The sequence below is a fragment of the Maniola hyperantus genome, chromosome 13 (assembly GCF_902806685.2).
Source record: "Maniola hyperantus chromosome 13, iAphHyp1.2, whole genome shotgun sequence".
NCBI lineage: Eukaryota > Metazoa > Arthropoda > Insecta > Lepidoptera > Nymphalidae > Maniola > Maniola hyperantus.
The window spans coordinates 1,777,150-1,796,719 of NC_048548.1; the positions used below are offsets into that span (position 1 = coordinate 1,777,150).

General features: G+C 36.6%; 1 protein-coding gene across 1 annotated transcript; it reads right to left on the reverse strand.

Annotated features, from left to right (window-relative positions):
- Positions 1-125: 125 nt before the first annotated feature.
- On the reverse strand, positions 126-18,356 carry RhoGDI (rho GDP-dissociation inhibitor). The gene is made up of 5 exons (XM_034974589.2): positions 18,186-18,356; positions 16,885-17,080; positions 14,684-14,793; positions 9,218-9,332; positions 126-7,235 (listed from the first exon to the last, which is right to left on the reverse strand). Exons 2-5 carry the CDS (start codon positions 17,075-17,077, stop codon positions 7,036-7,038), a joined length of 618 nt encoding a protein of 205 aa, XP_034830480.1. The 5' UTR covers positions 17,078-17,080; positions 18,186-18,356; the 3' UTR covers positions 126-7,035.
- Positions 18,357-19,570: the final 1,214 nt, after the last annotated feature.

A 19,570-nucleotide genomic window follows, 5' to 3' on the forward strand; every position in this document is an offset into this window, starting at 1 on the left:
AAATTTTATCAAAATCGGTTAAACTGCTAGCTAGCTAGCAGATAACCATAGAGACACCCAGACAGATACTTTCGCTTTAATAATATTATTAGTATATTAGTATGGATAGAAATGAAACGAATACATTTGAATAAATAAGCTTTATTTTTGGCCAAACTATTACATTGCATACAACTTTACACATCTATTGAAATAAAATAATATAATCAATTACTGCATTAACAAATGAATCAATTTGACATACCTACTTATATTACGAGAAATTATTATTAAAACCTACTAGACAAAATACATTAGGTACACTACGAGCATTCAAAATTGAAATGTTTTAATTTGTAAATGATAGAATTAATTAACTATAAATATTTTATAATTAAATTTAAGATTTTTTATTTTCTCTAATAAAACCGAACCTGAAATATACATTCTAATTTATTTTATACACCATCTGTTAAAATTTGTGACACCTCGAGCACCAATCAGGGCCCCAACTCTATGACATTAAACAGATTTATTTTGACAGTTTTACATCATAAACCGCATTTATAAAGTTTAACTCCTCACGCGCCATTTTAACTTTTTGTGTCAAATTTCATATCAAAAGTACGATTTTAGTCTACTTTTGATATGAAATTTACTTTTGAGATGACAGTTGACCCATAGAGTTAAAATGGCGCGTGAGGAGTCATTTTGTACAGACTATACAAGATACGATTTGTAAGTCATAGCGAATAGACCCCCATCCCCGTATCACGAAATTTTTGATACCTTCATAGCATGGGTAGTCGCAATAGTTTCGCACGTTATGCAGTAACGCATGCTTAGTATAGGATTTTTCGTCTCTCCAACGTTGCTAGAATTCGAGAGTCGAAACACAATAACGTCAAAGTAAAATGGACCTGAAGAGCCTTTAATCGAAGTCAAAAATTCATTGCCTCTGATTTTAATTTCGCAACGTTTCCGCTTGGAGCGCTGGCTGTAGATGCGTAGACAAACTTGAGGTTAAAAACGAGGCAGTTAAGATCCAGTTTACTATAACATGGAAGTGTTTCGACACTCGAATACTATCAACGTTAGTGAGACATAAAATCTCGTACCTACTAAGAACATATCCCTAGTACGAGTTTTCGAAAACAGTATCGAGTGCCCTAGTTGGAACTTATGAAATATAAAAGTTAACAATACAGAATGTATGATTTCAAAACTAGGGTCTTTAGGGACCATTTTACTGTGACGTAACAGACAGTAAATCAAAAAAAATCAAGGTGTTTTACTCTTACTATACCTTTGCCCAGATCTATTGGTTGAGTGTGACGTCAGAAGTGTAGGTAATTAATGAGACAGTTAAAAAAGGGTTCTAATTCTAAAAGTTCTATAAAATTTAAGCCTTATAATATTTACGATACGATACTCATACGCCAAATGATTTTGCGCTATTTATCTGGCTCTTTTCAAATATATTTTTTTTACATGTATGATAAGCAAGTAATTATTTTTTAAATGTCAATTTCATCACTTTTTTTGCTGTGGCTGGGCCCTCGGGTCGCTATATAGAGTTGCCCGAGCGTCTGGATTGAAGCCCAAGGCACCATTCACACGGAATTACACATACCACACGTTTTTACAAGATCAGAGCACGTTTACACGTAAATGGCACCGCCCACTTTTTACAGGATAAATCTTACCAAATGCGTAGTAGCGCACACTGAGTACATAACTTTCACATGATTAGAACGTGTGTACGTTTTTTTTTTTCAGTATAAACGTGTTTTTATTCGTGAATTTATATTCCAAAAAACGTGCAAGTGCAAGTGCCGTGTGAACAGGGTCTGTCTAAGCTGCTAAAAATCGGCGCTCAGCAGTAGGTATAGAACTGTTCACATGGTTAAAACTGTGTACGTTTTTTTGCAGTATAAATGTGTGTACGATTCTATACTCAACGTATATTCTATACATTACGTATTGGGTAAGATTTAATTTCCGAAAAACTAGCGGTGCAAATTCCATGCAAACGGAGTCAAAACTCGGGCGTTAATTAATAGCCATTGGGCAACCGGCCTATGTGAGAAAATATATCACATATTTTAATCATAATATTATATTCAAAGTGAAAAGATAGTCTTATTTTACTTTACAACAATTGTCATAACTTTCAGGTGTCATAAGATATATTTTAGTATTTCATGAGGTGAAGTTTCTTATTTTTTATTTTCATTTACACAAAATACAACGAAGAGCACCAGTGGCACCACAGAAGCACCCCATTTCATTCCTGCTAAGCGACCACTTAGGTTTTAGGTTAATCATCATAGTAACAATTTAACATTTAAATAAAAAACAATTAGTGGTTTTTTGTTGCACCCATAAGTCTCCCACCACCATCTTTCATTTTTTATTATAATTTAAAAAAATGCATAAACTGGCGTACAGCCTTCCGTATATAAGTGTTTTTTCCCAACCATGTCCCAAATAATAAAATTAAAGATTTATAAAATCCAGGTTATATAAACGCCATTTTAAATTGAGTTATCGCCATTTTGAAGACTACATTGGCGCCATTTTGAATATCCAGTAGTTGCTCAGGCAGGCAGGATTAAAAATACGGTTAAAATATCGCCTAAAAATATTAAATGATATCTAAAATAAGCTACTATGATCATTCCCCTTTAAAATTCCAAAATGCCTCAACCGCCCGAGTAATGGGGCGTATAAAAATGTACTTCATATGCAAACTCTTAATGACTATTTTACACTATCGAAAAAAGAAAGAACATACATACAAGTAATACTCTCAATATTATTGCCACTCGCGCGTCACTGACTGGGTTCTTTACATTAGAAGCTAGGTATTAAAAATATACTCCATTTGGGTGCACCAACACTATACAGACACGACGCCACTAGAAATATATTTGTTTCGCTCTCTCTTACATCTTAATACGAAAAACGACAGAGTCGACAAAAAAATTGATAACTACCCAAACACATTTACAGCGTTATTAACTTAGACATACGGTTTAAATTGGTATACTAAAACAAAGCACGTGTGCCGCGATCAAGCACGCCTGGGTTACCCACGCATCGGTGCCGATATTTCAAAGAAAATATAGCTTAGTTTAAGTTGCTATCAAGATAGATCGGAGACGGTCGCAGCGATTCAGGGATATCAAGGACCTGTAACCTGTATAGCCCCAAAGAAGAAGAAGAAGAAAGACGCCGCGCGACTCCACTGAAACGGACCGCAGCTTTCGACCAATCAGATTATTCAGAGGTGACATGATAAAAAGATACACGTCGTTTAATAAGTCCATGCGTTTCTGAATACAACAAAAACTATGAAACCGATAACCAGTTCATTATTCTGTCACTAGATGGGTTTGTTACAGGAAACGAGTTTGAAATGCATATTATTATTTTATTTCCCCACCAACACTAGTTTTATTAATAATAGAAAAAAAATTCTATGCTAAATAAGTGGCTAAACACTGTTTTTGCAAAGTTACGAACAACTTACTATTAAAATACTTTTTAATCTAAAAATACGCAAACCATGAACTACCTACTGACAGATGAAACGTCAAATAACGTTATGGAATTGATAAACGGCGCACATTACCAGTTAAGTTTTAACGGAGTTTATCTTGCATTGCGTTGTTCAGAAACGCACTGTCTCGAGTTATCGGACCAAAAGCGCTATTGAATAGATAAACCGCCGATAAAAGTACCCCAGAAACCGGGCATCAGACGCTCACTTTGTCATGTTTCATGACGTGTACTGTTTATCATAAGGTTTGAGTAAAAATGAGGGTACTTATCAACTATGAAATATGTATTTTCGCACACAGTCATAAGCTCACATAGCTTGGCTTGAAATGCTTGATACAGGAATGCCGGTACTTACCGGGTATAACTATAGTGCCGACATTTATAGAACTGACTAAAATCTAAAACATTTAAAAATGTACCATATTTCAAGAATCATAGAGTCCATAATTCAACAGATTACAATTGCTTTTATGTCTATAATAATCGGCTATATAAACAACTGTCTAAAACATTCAAAAATGTACCATATTGTTAAGATTAAAGTATTCAACGATTACAAATTACTTTATATTAATTGGCTCTACAAAATGCTTTCTCTCATAAATTTTCTTATTATTTAGGAATTTGATTGAAGAATATTTTAAGTTGAAGCATATTATCAGAAATGGTTGTCCGAAAAAAATTAGGAAGCATGCCGAATGGCACTTTGTTCATACATTTTGTACTAGACCCCGCAGAATGTCAGAATGGCCGGGTGTACGCTTCTTGTTAGCAGAGTGAAAGGGGCAGAAATTTTTCTGCTAGACAATTTCCGATAATATGCGGCTGGCTTAAGCACAGACAACTCTGAGTTTAATATTAGAGATATGGTGCCTTCCCACGGTACGTGTCGACTAAAAACTATGTATGCAATGTGTACATTTTAAGATCTCACTCGCCATTTTAGCTCTATGTTTCAACTGTTATGTCGAAAGTATGGTTCACCTTTAAATTAAGGACTAAATTCGTACCTTGGAGATGACAATCAACACTTAGGGTGAAATCTATAGAGCGTACTCTGACGCAGCTTACACTTAAGCCGGAGTTAAAACGAGACAGATGTATATCTCTCACATAAATCTGTCTCGTTTCAAGTCAATCTTAAGTCTGAGCAAAGTCAAAGTGCGCTCTATAGATCTCAGCCATAGACCTAAAATGGTGAGTGAAAATCGCGTATTTTCGCGAATTGCTCCTAATTGCTCATGGCTTTCTTTAAGGATTCTACTAGCTGGTTACGAAAAATAGTTAATAGCGTGGATGGATCGCGCGATCATACGGTTGTGAGAATGTCGCAGAAGTCGCTATCTATAAAGGGAAGCGTAATTTTGTATTATTTCCTCTCGCTTTTTATAACCTGTTATCGACTATCGACAGATCCTTTTTTTACTGTTACTCACAACACCAGAGCATCCATATTCCAGTTCATTAAAGTTCGAGGTCTAATATAAAATTAGAGGTCTGATAAAAATGATTTATGACCTAGTTCTCACGTTTGTAATGGCCCAAATAGTCACACTGGTTTTTAAAAAAGCGACGAAGTGAACATGTTCACTGACCGTGAGAAGTCACCTTTATGCTTAATTTCATACGGAAATGAATACAAACAACGAACAATACGAATTGTATAAAAATATCGGATTTGAATAGAAAAGACACTACTAACAACTACTACATAGTATCAAAATTTAAAGAGAAATCCTGTTGATATTATTATTATTTATTTATGAAAAGGCTTTGAGGTTTCATTTTATTTATTGCTAGTATAAAATGTAGTTTCTATTATAGAGTTGTAGATACATAATAATGTTTTATTGTAAACATGTGCTCAAATTCTAACGTTGCATATTTTAATCGTCAGGCCCCGTTCACACGGCATTAACATCGCACGTTTATTTGCAAGATGAAACTTACCAAATCATCGATATAAATTACAAGATAATATGATAAATTTTTCACGGTTTTGGAACCAAATAAATCAGCGCCACCTCTTAGATACTAATGAACGACCCGTTTGAAATCCAGACGTCACTGAGGTTGCATTGGTGCTAAAGCACCACTGCGTCGGTGCCATTTTGTTTGTTCAATAGCCCTGTCCAGACGAAGTAATGTATAAGTCAATGAACCAAATACGTAGTGGCGCATACACTTTGTATAGAACCGTTCACACGAATAAAACTACGTTTTTTGTGATCAGTGATATTGTATTCAATGTATTATGTACTACGTATTCGGTAAGATTTATCTGTAAAAAAAACGTGCGTTGCAAATGTCGTGTGAACGCGGTCTTAGGGTTATAACTAAACGACACAAATATATAGTGAGAAATTAGGCAACGTACTACTGCTAAGTAGCTTTCTAAATTTTTATTTCTGATTCATACCGATCTGGCGGTCATTTTGTACAGTACCCGGCAGGAAATATTGAACATCGATCTTTAGAAAGAGATAGCGGTTTTGTAGAGCGTCACATAGATAAGAGTGACAGAGAGAACGCTCTACGAAGCCGAACTAGCGACTACGAATAATGAACATTTCCTGCGGCTACTGCAACTTTTTAATGAGCCAACCGTCCAATCTCTCTTAATATGCAGGCGTTAGAATTAGGGCGTTTTGCACTGTCGGCTACCTCAGTCAGTCACTCGCATCGACATTTGCAACTGGATTGGACGCGTCATAGCAAATGTGCGTAACACTTTATTCGTTTTCTTGAGCAATGCAAGTTTTTTGCATTATGGCACATACTTTTCTTTACAGAAAATTTTTCAACACTTCTTCTATTTTACAACATTTCTTTACAGAAATAACGATGTATTTTCGATTGATACATAAATAATTAAGTATTTTTTCTGATACATAAATTATATTAGAGGTAAAATGATCTAGAAAAAAATATAAGAAAAGCTTATTTTTATTTTTGAGTTTGTGAAAACAAAGTACGGTTTTCTGCTCAAAGTTTTGTCCATTGATTTATTTAATGGTCCTGATATTTTGTTTATAAAAAATCTTTTTTACACGAATTTTACATTTGATTCTGCATACTTTTTTTACAGATACCAACTTAAGTATATTTTTTTCTTATTAAGTAGTAAAATTATAAAATTAGTTTTATATTTATTTTAAAATAAAATTTTATTTGAAATCCAATATTTACACGTTATTCTAGTTTATTTTTTGTTTTAACGTTTTGCACTGATAACAAAAAAGTTATTAAATTTTTTTATTGCAAAAAAATTTATTTGATTATTTTTTTTTGAAAATTACAATTTTTTGCAACGCTTTTGTTTATTTTTGCAGTACTATGTTTGCATTTATATCTGAACATTTGCACAGAATAAAAAATTTGCAGTAAAAACTAAAAAAAATTGATCCGCTCACCCAAACCATTGCATTGGAGAGACAGTTAAGTTCGAAACAGACAGGGTCCAATCCAGTTTAAATCTAAGCCAAGCATTTAATCCTTCCAGTCCTTCTTGATCTCGAAACTCCACTCCCATTGCAGGTGTATGTTCTTATCGTCGTCAGTGAAGAGGCTGTTGACAGTGTACGAGCCTCGCGCCATCATGCCTGAAGGCGCGTCTTCTGGGGGGGTGGTGTAGGACTGGATCTCCGTTTTGGGGGGGTACGAACCCACCATGTGGGTCATTTTGTCCACTGGAAATTGAAATGTATATGGTGAGGAAAAAGTTTTTTTATTCGATTATAAGTTAGCCCTTGACTGCAATGTCACGTGATGATGCAAAGGTCTAATCTAACGTGGTAGCAAGCTAACTTTAATGGGTCATCATCATCATCAACTGATAGACGTCCACTGCTGGACATAAAGTCAAAGTCAAATAATTTATTCAAAATAGGTAATAAATTACTCTTTTTGATAGTCAGATGTTGGATTTGTAAGATATAGTGGTGATAATTATTACGCAAACTTAAAACTAAAGCTACGAGAGTTCCAAACGCGCCCAGGTCTGAGAAGATCCCACAACAAACTCAGCCGGGTATTCTTTTTATTATAACCACTTAACAAAATTATTTAGGTCTCTTGTAGGGACTTGCACATGCCACGGTCTTGCGCCGCTTTAATCCAGCGGCTTCCTGCGACTCGTCTGATGTCATCCGTCCACTCTTCTCTGGGGGGTCTTCCAACACTGCGTCTTCCGGTGCGAGGTCGCCATTCCAGCACCTTGTACCCCAACGTCTATCGGTTTTACGAACTATGTACCCTGCCCATTGCCACTTTAGCTTCGCAACCTGTTGAGCTATGTCGGTTAATCTAGTTCTCCTATGGATCTCCTCATATCTGATTTGATCACGTAGAGAAACTCCAAGCATAGCTCTCTCCATCGCCCGCTGAGGGACTCTGAGCTTTCTTATGAGGCCCATAATTAGCGACCATGGCTCGGATCCATGTCATCACTGGCAACAGGCACTGTTTGTCTGAGATAGCGATAGCACGACGTAACGATGAATAACACGACAATTACCACTGTTTAGTAGTTAATATTCGTATTAACTGATCAACAATATTTCTATTAAACGTTTTTTATGTGAAAACAAGTAAATAACTAATGAGAAATACAATGACGTCACGAATTCTCAGTTAGTTTCGCAACTAAAGTTGTAGTCCTTGAAAAAAATCGGTTACACGATAAGGGACAAAAAATAGGTTAGCTGCGTCTCTGTTTATCTAGTAACTTTATCTGTGCTCTCTTTTTAGTGTGAATGAGCAAGCAAACGTTCCTGTCTAGATTTTTTCTCAGTCTACGGTGAGACCTTTCTCAAACATTATGCATTAATTATGGGTTTGACAGGCTAAACATTTTGACATTTGGTGTAAAAAGAAGGCACCACTTCAAATAAATCATAGGACAATTTACTACGTGTTCTCAAACGCCCAGTCAAGTGTCATACGTTTGCCTCAATAACTTACTACTATTTATAGCTTAACCATTTATCAAGCGATTACAAGCCTAATTACTGTAGATTTAGCGGTGATATTTCACTGGCGTGGAACACAACAATGCGACACCCTGAATATTTATAGGCGTGTAAGAATAGCGTGGTATGAATATAAATTAATGTATCTATTAATATGATACATACCCACCACTGTCCAGATTGCATGGAATAAACATATTTAATGTATGGGCCATAGGCTGTTAGGTTGAGATCTATAGAGCCCACTCCAACTTTGCTAGACTTAAGACAGAGTTAAAACGAGACATCCGTATATCTCTCACATAAATCTGTCTCGTTTTAACTCAATCTTAAGTCTGAGTAAAGTCAAAGTGCGCAATAGATCTCAGCCATAGATATACCATGAGTGGCATGGGTACTCTCCTTTTTTGGGTTCCGTACCTCAAAAGGAATAGGATCACTTTGTTGTCTGTTTGTCGTGTCTACCAAGAAAGCCTAAAGGGTACTTACCGTTGACCTAGAATCATGAAATTTGGCAGGTAGGTAGGTCTTATTTTAGCCCCATAAACTATCGCTATACAAAAAAAAATCACGTCATTTTATTACTACAGTACGCATATGCGCAATTCGCAATTTTTTTTTTTCGGTAGAAATTATTCCCTGCCAATATACCTCCCTAAGGGGTCAAACAAGGTCAGTGTGGTATGAAACAGGAAAATCACCTGGTACTCCTAGACGGTACGTCTTCTGGACGTACTTAAGGCCGTGCACGATCTCGCGCTGCACGATGAAATCAATCCTTATCCGGTACTGCACGCCCTCTCTTATTATAAACACCTGGAATCAACGAAAAATAATAAAAGTCACTATAATAATAATATAAAGTTAGTGTAAAGTAAATACTCCATAGTAATAATATAAAGTTAGTGTAAAGTAAGTTTTAAGTCCCGCAAATTGCTGTTGTTGGAGCGCAATAGCGCTGGAACCACACGAATAGATATATAGACCAGAGGGGAAGCTTCATACTAGCGGCTGGCTGTAGGTTCACTCACTCTAGCGCAGCTCACGCACAACACGACGTGTCACGGACGCTCCGTTTGCCGCCAAACTGGGCGCACGGAGTGTTCGTGGCACGTCGTGGTGTGCGTGAGCTAGTGTGAAGCTTCCCCTCTGGTCTATAATATCTATTCGTGTGCTGGAACCATGTCTCATTAACATCGAAATGACGTCATTTTGACTTCAGCCGAAATACAAATATACCATCAGTTCGAAACTTCAGTCTTGCTGACGTCACTAAAATGGCGCCCACGCGTATTAGCAATTTCCGGGACTTATAAGAGCTTATTGCGCACGGTCGACGAGTTGCCCGGCAACTCAGTCGACGTACGCTGTAAATAATGGGTATGTATGGGTATGTATTAGGCTATGGTGACGTAAAATCAGAGAATAAAATAGAGCAACTTGCAGTAACGTCGAAGCTTGTTGTGTGTGTTGTTGTACTAATAAAAGCTCCATAACTGTCGTGAACTGTTTAAAACTGTGGCGCTTTAGGCGTTTTGGTTTATTTTTGCAGGTGTTTTATGCGAACCTAATAAATCTGTTACCAATATTCAATAACTAATAGAAATAGATCCCGTCTATAATAGTTTCATATCCACAAGTTACGTCATATCGAAACAAGACAAAACAAAACGACGCGACGACGGGAAGAGCCATTCATTCAACACAAATAGTGATCTAACTCCGAACTATGTCAGGCGTAAACTGAGCAGTACAACGAATAGTATAGTAAGTACTAGACTTTTATTCAACCCAATTGGTTTTTCTTTCATGACTTATAGGTATCTTCCCGTGATTTCTCTACAAAAAAAAAGCTACGATGACTAATAGAAATGGGTGCTGTCTATGATAGTTTCATATCCACAAGTTACATCATATCCTACAACAAAACGATGAGTTGAACGGGAAGAGCCATTCATTCAACACAAATAGTCATCTAACTCCGGACTATGTCAGGCGTAAACTGAGCAGTACAACTAGTAGTCTAGTAAGTATTAGACTTTTATTCAACCTAATCAGTTTTTCCTTCATGACTCATAGGTATTTATAATTTTAAGCTTATTTCATGGTTTAACGACATATTTTAAAATAACGGGTATGAGCTCGTGAAGTTCCAGCGAAAATAAGAAAGAGGGTAGTTCGCTATTGCCCTTGACAGCTCGAACTTCAGCTCTCGCAGCACGGCAGTTCCGTCGTGACCACGACCCGTGCAATTGGGTTGAAATATCGACAAATAAAAACGCCAAATTAATCGTGATAAGTACCCGTTATCTACATTAAAATATTATGTCATAGGCATTTCATCTTGTTTTCTCCTACAAATAAATCTACCCGCGGTACTCAGAGTCGCTAATCGTTACTTAAGATTGAGTTAAAACGAGACAGATTTATGTGAGAGATATTAGCTGTCTCGTTTTAACTAAACTTAAGTAACGATTCAGCGACTCTGAGTACGGCTGTTAAACATATACATATCTACCTACAAATGATTTTCAAAAGGGGCTTTGACTTTTGGCATAGAAAAGAAAAATAAACTTCAATTTTATGAGCTTCAAAACACTCCTCTCATAAATCATGTAAATGTTTACGCGTGACATTTACACCGAGCCCCAACGTCTGCATTTTGTGTAGTATGGCTTATGGACAGACAACCGACATGTTGCACAACAAAAAGTCGTCATTCCTAATCAGTCTTGTTTTTTTTTTAGTTTATATACTGGCGCTTAGCTGCAATCAAGTGATGCAGCCTCAGGGCTCCTTTCTGACGACGCGGCGCGTTGCGTCGCACGTCGTACTAAAGCAAACGCTTCTGCATGAACGCTCTCATACTTGGCCATATTATGTTTGAGTTAACAGCGAGTGACACCACGCGACGCGTCTCCAGAACAGAGCTCAAGACAGAGTGCGCTTGCCTAGAAGATGCCTATTCACTCTTGACTGAAAACTGTTGCCCAAGGAATGGTGTTCGTAACATGTTGTAGAACATTTTCTAACATTTTATAACCACGTCGCTTTTCTCTGCAAACCCCGCTGTCACCCGGGTAAATATTTTCTAACAAAAGTTACAAATTGTTACATTTTGTCAGAAATTGTTTTGGTAGCAAATGTGAGAAAACATTTAGGGCTTGTTTCACCACCACCGCCAAATAACCTTTATCTAACAGATAAATTTGACATTTTGACACATTCCCAATACAAAAACTGTCATAATGTCACAATTATGTATTTGTTAGATAAAGTTTATCTGGAGGTTGTGAAACAGGCTCTTAATAACAAGAAAAGCCTACCCATCCCCTCCCTCCCATCCCTACCCATATTATAAATGCGAAAGTGTGTTTGTTGGTTCGTTGGTTCATTGGTTTGTGCTTCAATCACGTCGCAACGGTGCAACGGATCGACATTATTTTATGCATGGGTATAGTTAAAAAATTTGACAGTGAGATAGGCTACTTTTTATCCCGAAAAATCAAAGAGTCCCCACAGGATTTTGAAAAGTAATTCCATGCGAACCAAGTCACGGGCATCAACTTGTTTTGTTATATAATGGTACTGATTCTAAGCACAACCTAATTTTAAAGTATTCGCATCCTCTTCTTACTAATGTAATATGAAAAGGACAGACGCAGTTTGACAGTTTTAAATTTAATTTTAAGATGGTAAAACCCGTGATTTTAGCGCACAGTCGCGAGCCTACTGTTTAAATTTGTAGCGTGCACTAAAATTTAGTCTTTATAAATGTAAAGTTCATGTTCTATCCCTTTTTAGGTTAAAAAGAAAAGGATGCAGACACTCTAAATTTAGTTTAGAGTAAGACAACGGAATCGGTGCCAATGTTTTGTTTTGCGGTAAAATGTTTACTAACATATTTACTACTGCGAGGAACACCTCTAAGGCTGCCTGTCCACTGGTGCGGAGCGGAGCGGAGATGTGTATAGTTGACCAATCAGAGTTTTGTCAGATGACGGAATAAATTTATCACGTTATTTACCGACTATCTGATTGGCTTGCTCAACACATCTCAGCTCCGCTCCGCACCAGTGGACAGGCAGCCTAAAGATCGCACCGGCTCGATTGGACCGGGAAGATGGTATACGAGTATTCGATTGATAAGTCGCACTGTCTTGGAGTGTCGCCAAGGGATACAGTCCATCGTTCGTATAGGACTATAGGCTAAACATATGCCGTTATTAATGCCACCTGTCTCGGATATGCGTTCAGCTTTGATTGGAATTGGTATATACACATTTTACGTCATTTAATAATCCTTTATGGCGTCTCTTTGAAGAGTTATTTTGATTAGTACAAAAAAAAACAAGCAGACTTGAATGTGTCAGCCCAGTCCCCTCCGTTTTGCTTTCTTATTAACCACTAGCTGATGCCCGCGACTTCGTCCGCGTGGATTTAGGTTTTTTAAAAATCCCGTGGGAACTCTTTTTTATTTTCTGGAATAAAAGGTAGCCTATGTCCTTCCCCAGGATGTAAGCTACCTCTGTACCAAATTTCATCAAAATCAGTTAAACCGTTGAGCCGTGAAAAGCTAGCAGACAGACAGACACACACACTTGCACATTAATAATACTAGTATGGATTTTTAAGCGTAATATAAAAATAAATTGAGTTTTACACTGGAATTCATAGTCAATACTCTAAGTAGGGGACTATTCAGATGACATATCATATTCAACCTCAAGTGTAGCGACACACTTGCCGAAAGTACGGCGCTGAAAGTTCGGATCAATACGCTCGCAATGTTTTTTAAGTTACCTATGACACATCTACTGAATTTCTGATGCGTTCCGTTGGGCGATTATTTCGGCTAGAACGCATTCAATGTATTTTGCAGAGCAAGCGACACCTTACGCGACGCGTTACTCGATCGAAAGTTCGGTGCGTGTTCTTCTTCTTCTAAGCCCTCTATAATAGGCAATATTGTAATAAAATCCACCTTTCTGGGCAATTCACCACGTCGCAACAGCACACCATAAAGTCACGACACCGGCTGACGACGACGCCACGTGCCGCCGTACCTACGTAATTTTTCGTCGCGTAAAGCGCTGAACTAAACGCCCGGCGCCGCCGCCCCGTCCGACTGTTCGGCGCGTTTGGTGTGTCACGCCAACCGAATACTATGAGTTACGACCGATATAGTTCAGTCGCTGAAGTATCGGCGTCGTACGTTCAGCAGGTGTGTCGCTACCCTAATGCATTGTATGTTGAATATGGCACATTTTCGTCTGAATGGTGCCCTAAAGATAACCCTATCTTCAGAATGAATTCCAGTGTTAGTTGTTATCGAAGACTCTCTACTTCGTGTATGCTTTTGCCCTTACGGTGTTCATGGCATCACTGATCAATGAGTATAATAATTCAGTGAAGGTGATAAATCTTCTCTTTAGAAATCGACAGTTTCCTAATTGCTTTGACACTTTCTTGGCACAATACAAATGGGTAGGCGAATTTCGAAAGATATTATGACATAGAAATATATATATATGAAATAGGAAAATCTCGAGAGCAAAATTTTTATACGGGTTGTTTGTCTCTCGAATAAGGCATAAGTTCAATTATGTATAAGTCCCGCTAATTGCTAATGCGCGTGGCCGCCATTTTAGTGACGTCAGCACTGGACTGAAATTTCGAGCTGATGGTATATATTTTATTTCGGCTGACGTCAAAATGACGTCATTTCGATGTTAATGAGACATGGTTCCAGCGCAATAGCAATTTGCGGGACTTATAAGGATTTTCATTCCGTATATTAACAATTTGGGAATTGGGATATGAGTTAATATTTTCATGAATAGGGTCTTGGACTGTAGTAATAAAATGAACTGATTTTTTGTATAGCAGTTTATGGGGCTAGAATTCATTATTAAAGAAAATAATTATAAAAAATCATGATTTTTATTCATTTCAAGACCCTATTATAATGCAAATAACCATTGTTTATCGACTGAAATCTAAATATGTAAAACGATAAGCTGACTGACTGACCGACTGATTTATCAACGCACAGCTCAAACCACTGAACAGATCAAGCTGAAATTCGCCATGCAGATAGCTATTGTGACGCTGGGATCTGCTAGGGATTTTGGAAAATTGAACCCTACAAAACAGTAAGAACTTACCTGTTTCTTCAAATCGGTCAGATCTCCACTGAGGTCCAGTTCCAGGTCATCTCTGTCGGTGACGGTCAGGGCTAACTTCTTCACGATCACCTTACGAGGGTCATTTGGATCTAAAAACAAATTCAGTAAATTTATTATCCATCATGATCAACCCATCGCCGGCTCACTACAGAGCACGGGTCTCCTCTCAGAGTAGTTTAGAAGGGTTTGGCCATATTCTACCACGCTGGCCATGTGCAGATTGGTAGACTTCACACACCTTTAAGAACATTATGGAGAACTCTCAGGCATGCAGGTTTCCTCACAAGGTTTTCCTTCACCGTTAAAGCAAGTGATATTAAGTTCTGTAATTTTTTTTTTTTTTTCAGTGATGCTGTCTTTAAAATGGTTCCTGTCAAACTAGCCAACTTTGCCACTCAATGATACTTTGCCCAGAAAGCAATTTATAAGCTTTAACATTTAAACCAAAATTTGTTTGAGTTTGATGGCGGGCAAAGTAATCTGGACTTTTAGCCAAAACATCCACATTGATTCTTCATCGAAATATAACTCTTACAAATACGTGGAATAAAATAGAATAGGATGGAATAGAATAGAATAGAATGTTTTTTTATTCATGTAAACTTTCTACAAGTAGTAAATAATATCTGTCCACGGCTGTACTCACGTGTTTAGTCGACGTTAGCCCGACTAGTTTCGAACCCATACGGGGTCCTTTACAAGTACTTATGAATAGTCAGGTAGTTTTAATTTACCACTGGTTCGGAATGCCGTTCCTACCGAGAAGAACTCGGCGGTTGCGGGAAGGTAAAGTACGGTTACTATACCATTTAGGACGTCTTATTAAAGAACGTGTAATAAGCCTTTTACTGTATGTATTTATGCTAGTGAGGTTCGAGTTTTCAAAACCCATAAATTTCCCAGTTGATTTTGAGGTCAATACATCTTCGAACAGACATAAACAGGCTGATAAGGTTGTCATGAGATCACAATAGATAAGCCTCGCGATATCATGTTAAGTTGACAATTCAGTAAATGCCGAGTTATAGATAACTGACATGCACATACAACTGAATGCTCTATCTTGTATTTATGATTCATGTTCTAAAATCTTTAAAAAAACCGGCCACGTGCGAGTGAGACTCGCGCACTGAGGGTTCCGTACTAAAATCGTATTTTATCGACATTTTGCCCGATAAATCAAAAACTATTATGCATAAAAATAAATGAAAATCTGTTTTAAAATGTACAAGAAAAGCCCTTTCATATGATACCCCACTTGGTATATTAATCTTACTTTGAAAATTGAAAATACTAATAATTTGTTCATGAACACATTTTAATTTTTTTTTAATGATGTAACCACAAATTCACGGTTTTCGGATTTATTCTTTTACTTGTACTATAAGACCTACCTACCTGCCAAATTTCATGATTCTAGGTCAACGGAAAGTACCCTATAGGTTTTCTTGACAGACAGACAGACAACAAAGTGATCCTATAAGGGTTCCTTTTTTCCTTTTGAGGTATAGAACCCTAAAAATAACGTTTTTGTTGATTTTCGTTGCTGCTGGTAGATTATAACACCGGCCATTTGATAAATAAATTTTAAGATATAGAACTAGATAAAGCCTGTGACTTCATTTGCATAGATTCAGTTTTTTTAATCCTACGGGTACTCTTTGATTTTCCAAGGTAAAAATTAAATATGTCTATCTCCAGTATATAAACTATCTTTGTGCAAGATCAAGTTGCACAATCTGAAGTTGCAACTTGCAACCTGGTGTTTTGTGCAGATCATAGACCAATACTAATCTAATCCATACAACTAAAGATTATAAATGCAAAAGTGTGTCAGTCTGTCTGTCTGTTTGTCTGCTAGCTTTTCACAGCCGAAGAATTTAACATTGGCTACTTTTTATCCCAGAAAATCAAAGAGTTCCCACAGGATACTAAAAGGCCCATCCGTTTAATTGATTGATATGAAATTTGGTATAAAAGAAGCTGGCGTTTTGGAAATTGGCATAGGCTACTTTTTATCCTGGAAATTCAAAGAGTTCCCATAGGATTTTAATGGGCTAGAATTCATTACTAAAGAGAATAATTTATAAAAACAATGATTTTTATATTTATTTTTAACATAATTATTTTCCTCCGCTGTTAAAGCAAATGAAATGACTTTAGTATGGATATTATCTTACCAACAATAACAGTCCCTGTCTGTGCCTGTCCCAGCAAGGCCTCCTTATATTTCCTGAGGGACTCATCCTCTTGATCGGCTGCCAGGATTTCCTCAATAGTTTTCTCTGGTGGAGGCCTGTATGAGGACTTAATTTCTTCATCTTCTATCTCCTCTTCCTCAGGTGTGCGTGCTACTTCTGGCTCTCCAGACATTATCTAAATATATAAAAGGAAAGGGTGACTGACTGACTGATTTATCAATGCACAGCTCAAACTACTGGACGGATTGGGCTGAAATTTGGCATGCAGATAGCTATTATGATGTAGGCATCTGCTTCTCCGCAAAGGATTTTTGAAAATTCAACCCATAAGGGGGTGAAATAGGGGATTGATATTTGGACGAAGTCGCGAGCAAAAGCTAGTCTATACATATAAAAAAACTTGTCCTGACTGACTGACTGACCTATCAATGCTATCATCTGGTGTTAGAAACTTGAAATTTAGAAAGTACATAGATTCTTTTTATAATGTAAGCATTCACTAAGGAAGGTTTTTTGGAAATTCCATATTCAAAGGGGAATGAAAATTTTAAATAAATAAATTAATTTTTGACTAGCAGTATTTTGTTTGTAATAAGAGAATATTTTCCTTATTAAATCACTAATTACCTACTTACCTAGTATAGATTTCAAGCTATTGTAAGTCAATAATTATTTAATTTTATTAGTAGAACAAGGAAAATGTCATCAGGAAATAATTATTTAATTTACTCTTCAAGCAATGTTTTCGTAATTTTATTTAATGTTGAAAGTGTCAAATTATAATAAAACAGACTTCGAAAGGACAAAAACCATTATCAGATAGAATTGCGAGATTGTTGTATACCTATGTATTTTTAAAACAAAAACGATACCTACTACAATCAGTGAAATCCTACAAATACTTAGCAACTGATAAGGGAAGCCTTATAAATATACAACAATAGTCAATACAGTGAATGGAATATGGACATCGATTTCACATTGAATCACTTTTTTTAGGCAAAGATCTTAGACCATACAGCCAGGGCCATACTGCTATACGAGCGTGGTGCCGACATAAACTTGGAAGGGCGTTCCTAGTCTTACTTATCCACATTATATTGCATAAATTCCTATTTATAATGATGCATCAGTATTTATATCATTAAGGTAGTGCAACACAGCTCACGCCTATATGAATATACAACATAGGGCACTATCGGCTTCGTCATTCCAATGTCCATCTAACGTTATCGAGGCATCCATAATTTCTCATTGAAATAGGAACTCTTTTAACTTACCTTAAAAAGTAACAAGCAATTGGAAGTCAATGAAACTCCGGCCAACTTCGAATAATACTTAACATTAATAAAGAATACGAGTAATAAAACGAATTAGAATTTTGATAGCATTTGTAAAAATCTATAGATCAAAAAATATGACAGATTACAGAACTCAAAGCGGCAGCACTTCCGGTCGGCAACTTTTTGGAAACTAAGTAGATTTACAGTCTATGATTTTATTTATTCGTTGTTGGTTCCGTTGGTTCATTGCCTTGGTGGTCTATTATTTTAAAATAATTTAAATTAAAAATTATGTAGACTTATAAAAACCTAGTTAGTTATATTTTTATTGAAAAATAATAAAACTAATTAGCTTACAGATTTAGATAAAATAATAATATTAGCAACTAGATCTTTGGCACTTTGGTAGTCTATGGTTTTAAGTTCGCATAAAAAAGTCAAAACCACAGAGTAGGTACATTGAATTGATTGAATGTCAAAACCACAGACCAAACACTCAAGAACCTTGAATTTTAGACTTTGATTGAATTATTATTTTAAATTTATTTTTGTTTTGCATGAATTGAGGACCAGGGATTGAGCTAGTAATATGCTGAGTTATGCTTGTAAGTGATTTACCTAGGTTAGACCTTTGAAGTTCTTTCAATAAACTCATAGTTAGCTACTATTATCATCGATGTAATTATACTCTGGTAAATACCACTTGCTCGGTGAACAAAAACATCGTGAGGAATCCTGCATGCCTGGGAGCTCTCCATAATACTCTGAATGGTGTATGAAGTCTGCCTATCCGCATTTGGCCAGTGCGGTGAAATGTGGCCAAACTCTTCTCATTATGATTAGGAGACTTGTCCTCAGTAGTGAGCCGGCGATAGGTCGATGATGATGATAATGATTATACTTTTGAATAAGTATAAATTATAATCATAACCATTTATTTATTTTGCTTGGATATGGTACATGCATATACATATGCAATGTATATTATATTATTTACAAAGTTCATTTCTTTGTGGCTTAAATTCTTCCTCTTAATAATGCTGTGTATCTCCAATGTTATTGCAGAAAACCAGGTTGTCCCTTGTAAGACCGCTATTACAACGTCAAATACTGTTGTACTGTAATAATCAAACAAATGAAGCTGACGAGGAGAAGGAAAGAGAAATTGAAAGGATTAAGAAAAATGTAAGATTTATCTATTAAATTTTTAAATTTATTTTTCTAGTTCATTCACTAAGATATTGTAAAACTCCCTCATAAGTGAAGACAAATTCTTACGCTTAGGTTTTGAAATAATCCTTTTATTCTAGGCCTCACTAGAAGAGCCCCCGACAGGGTGCTGCGGAACAGGCTGTGCCAACTGTGTGTTCATAGTATGGGCC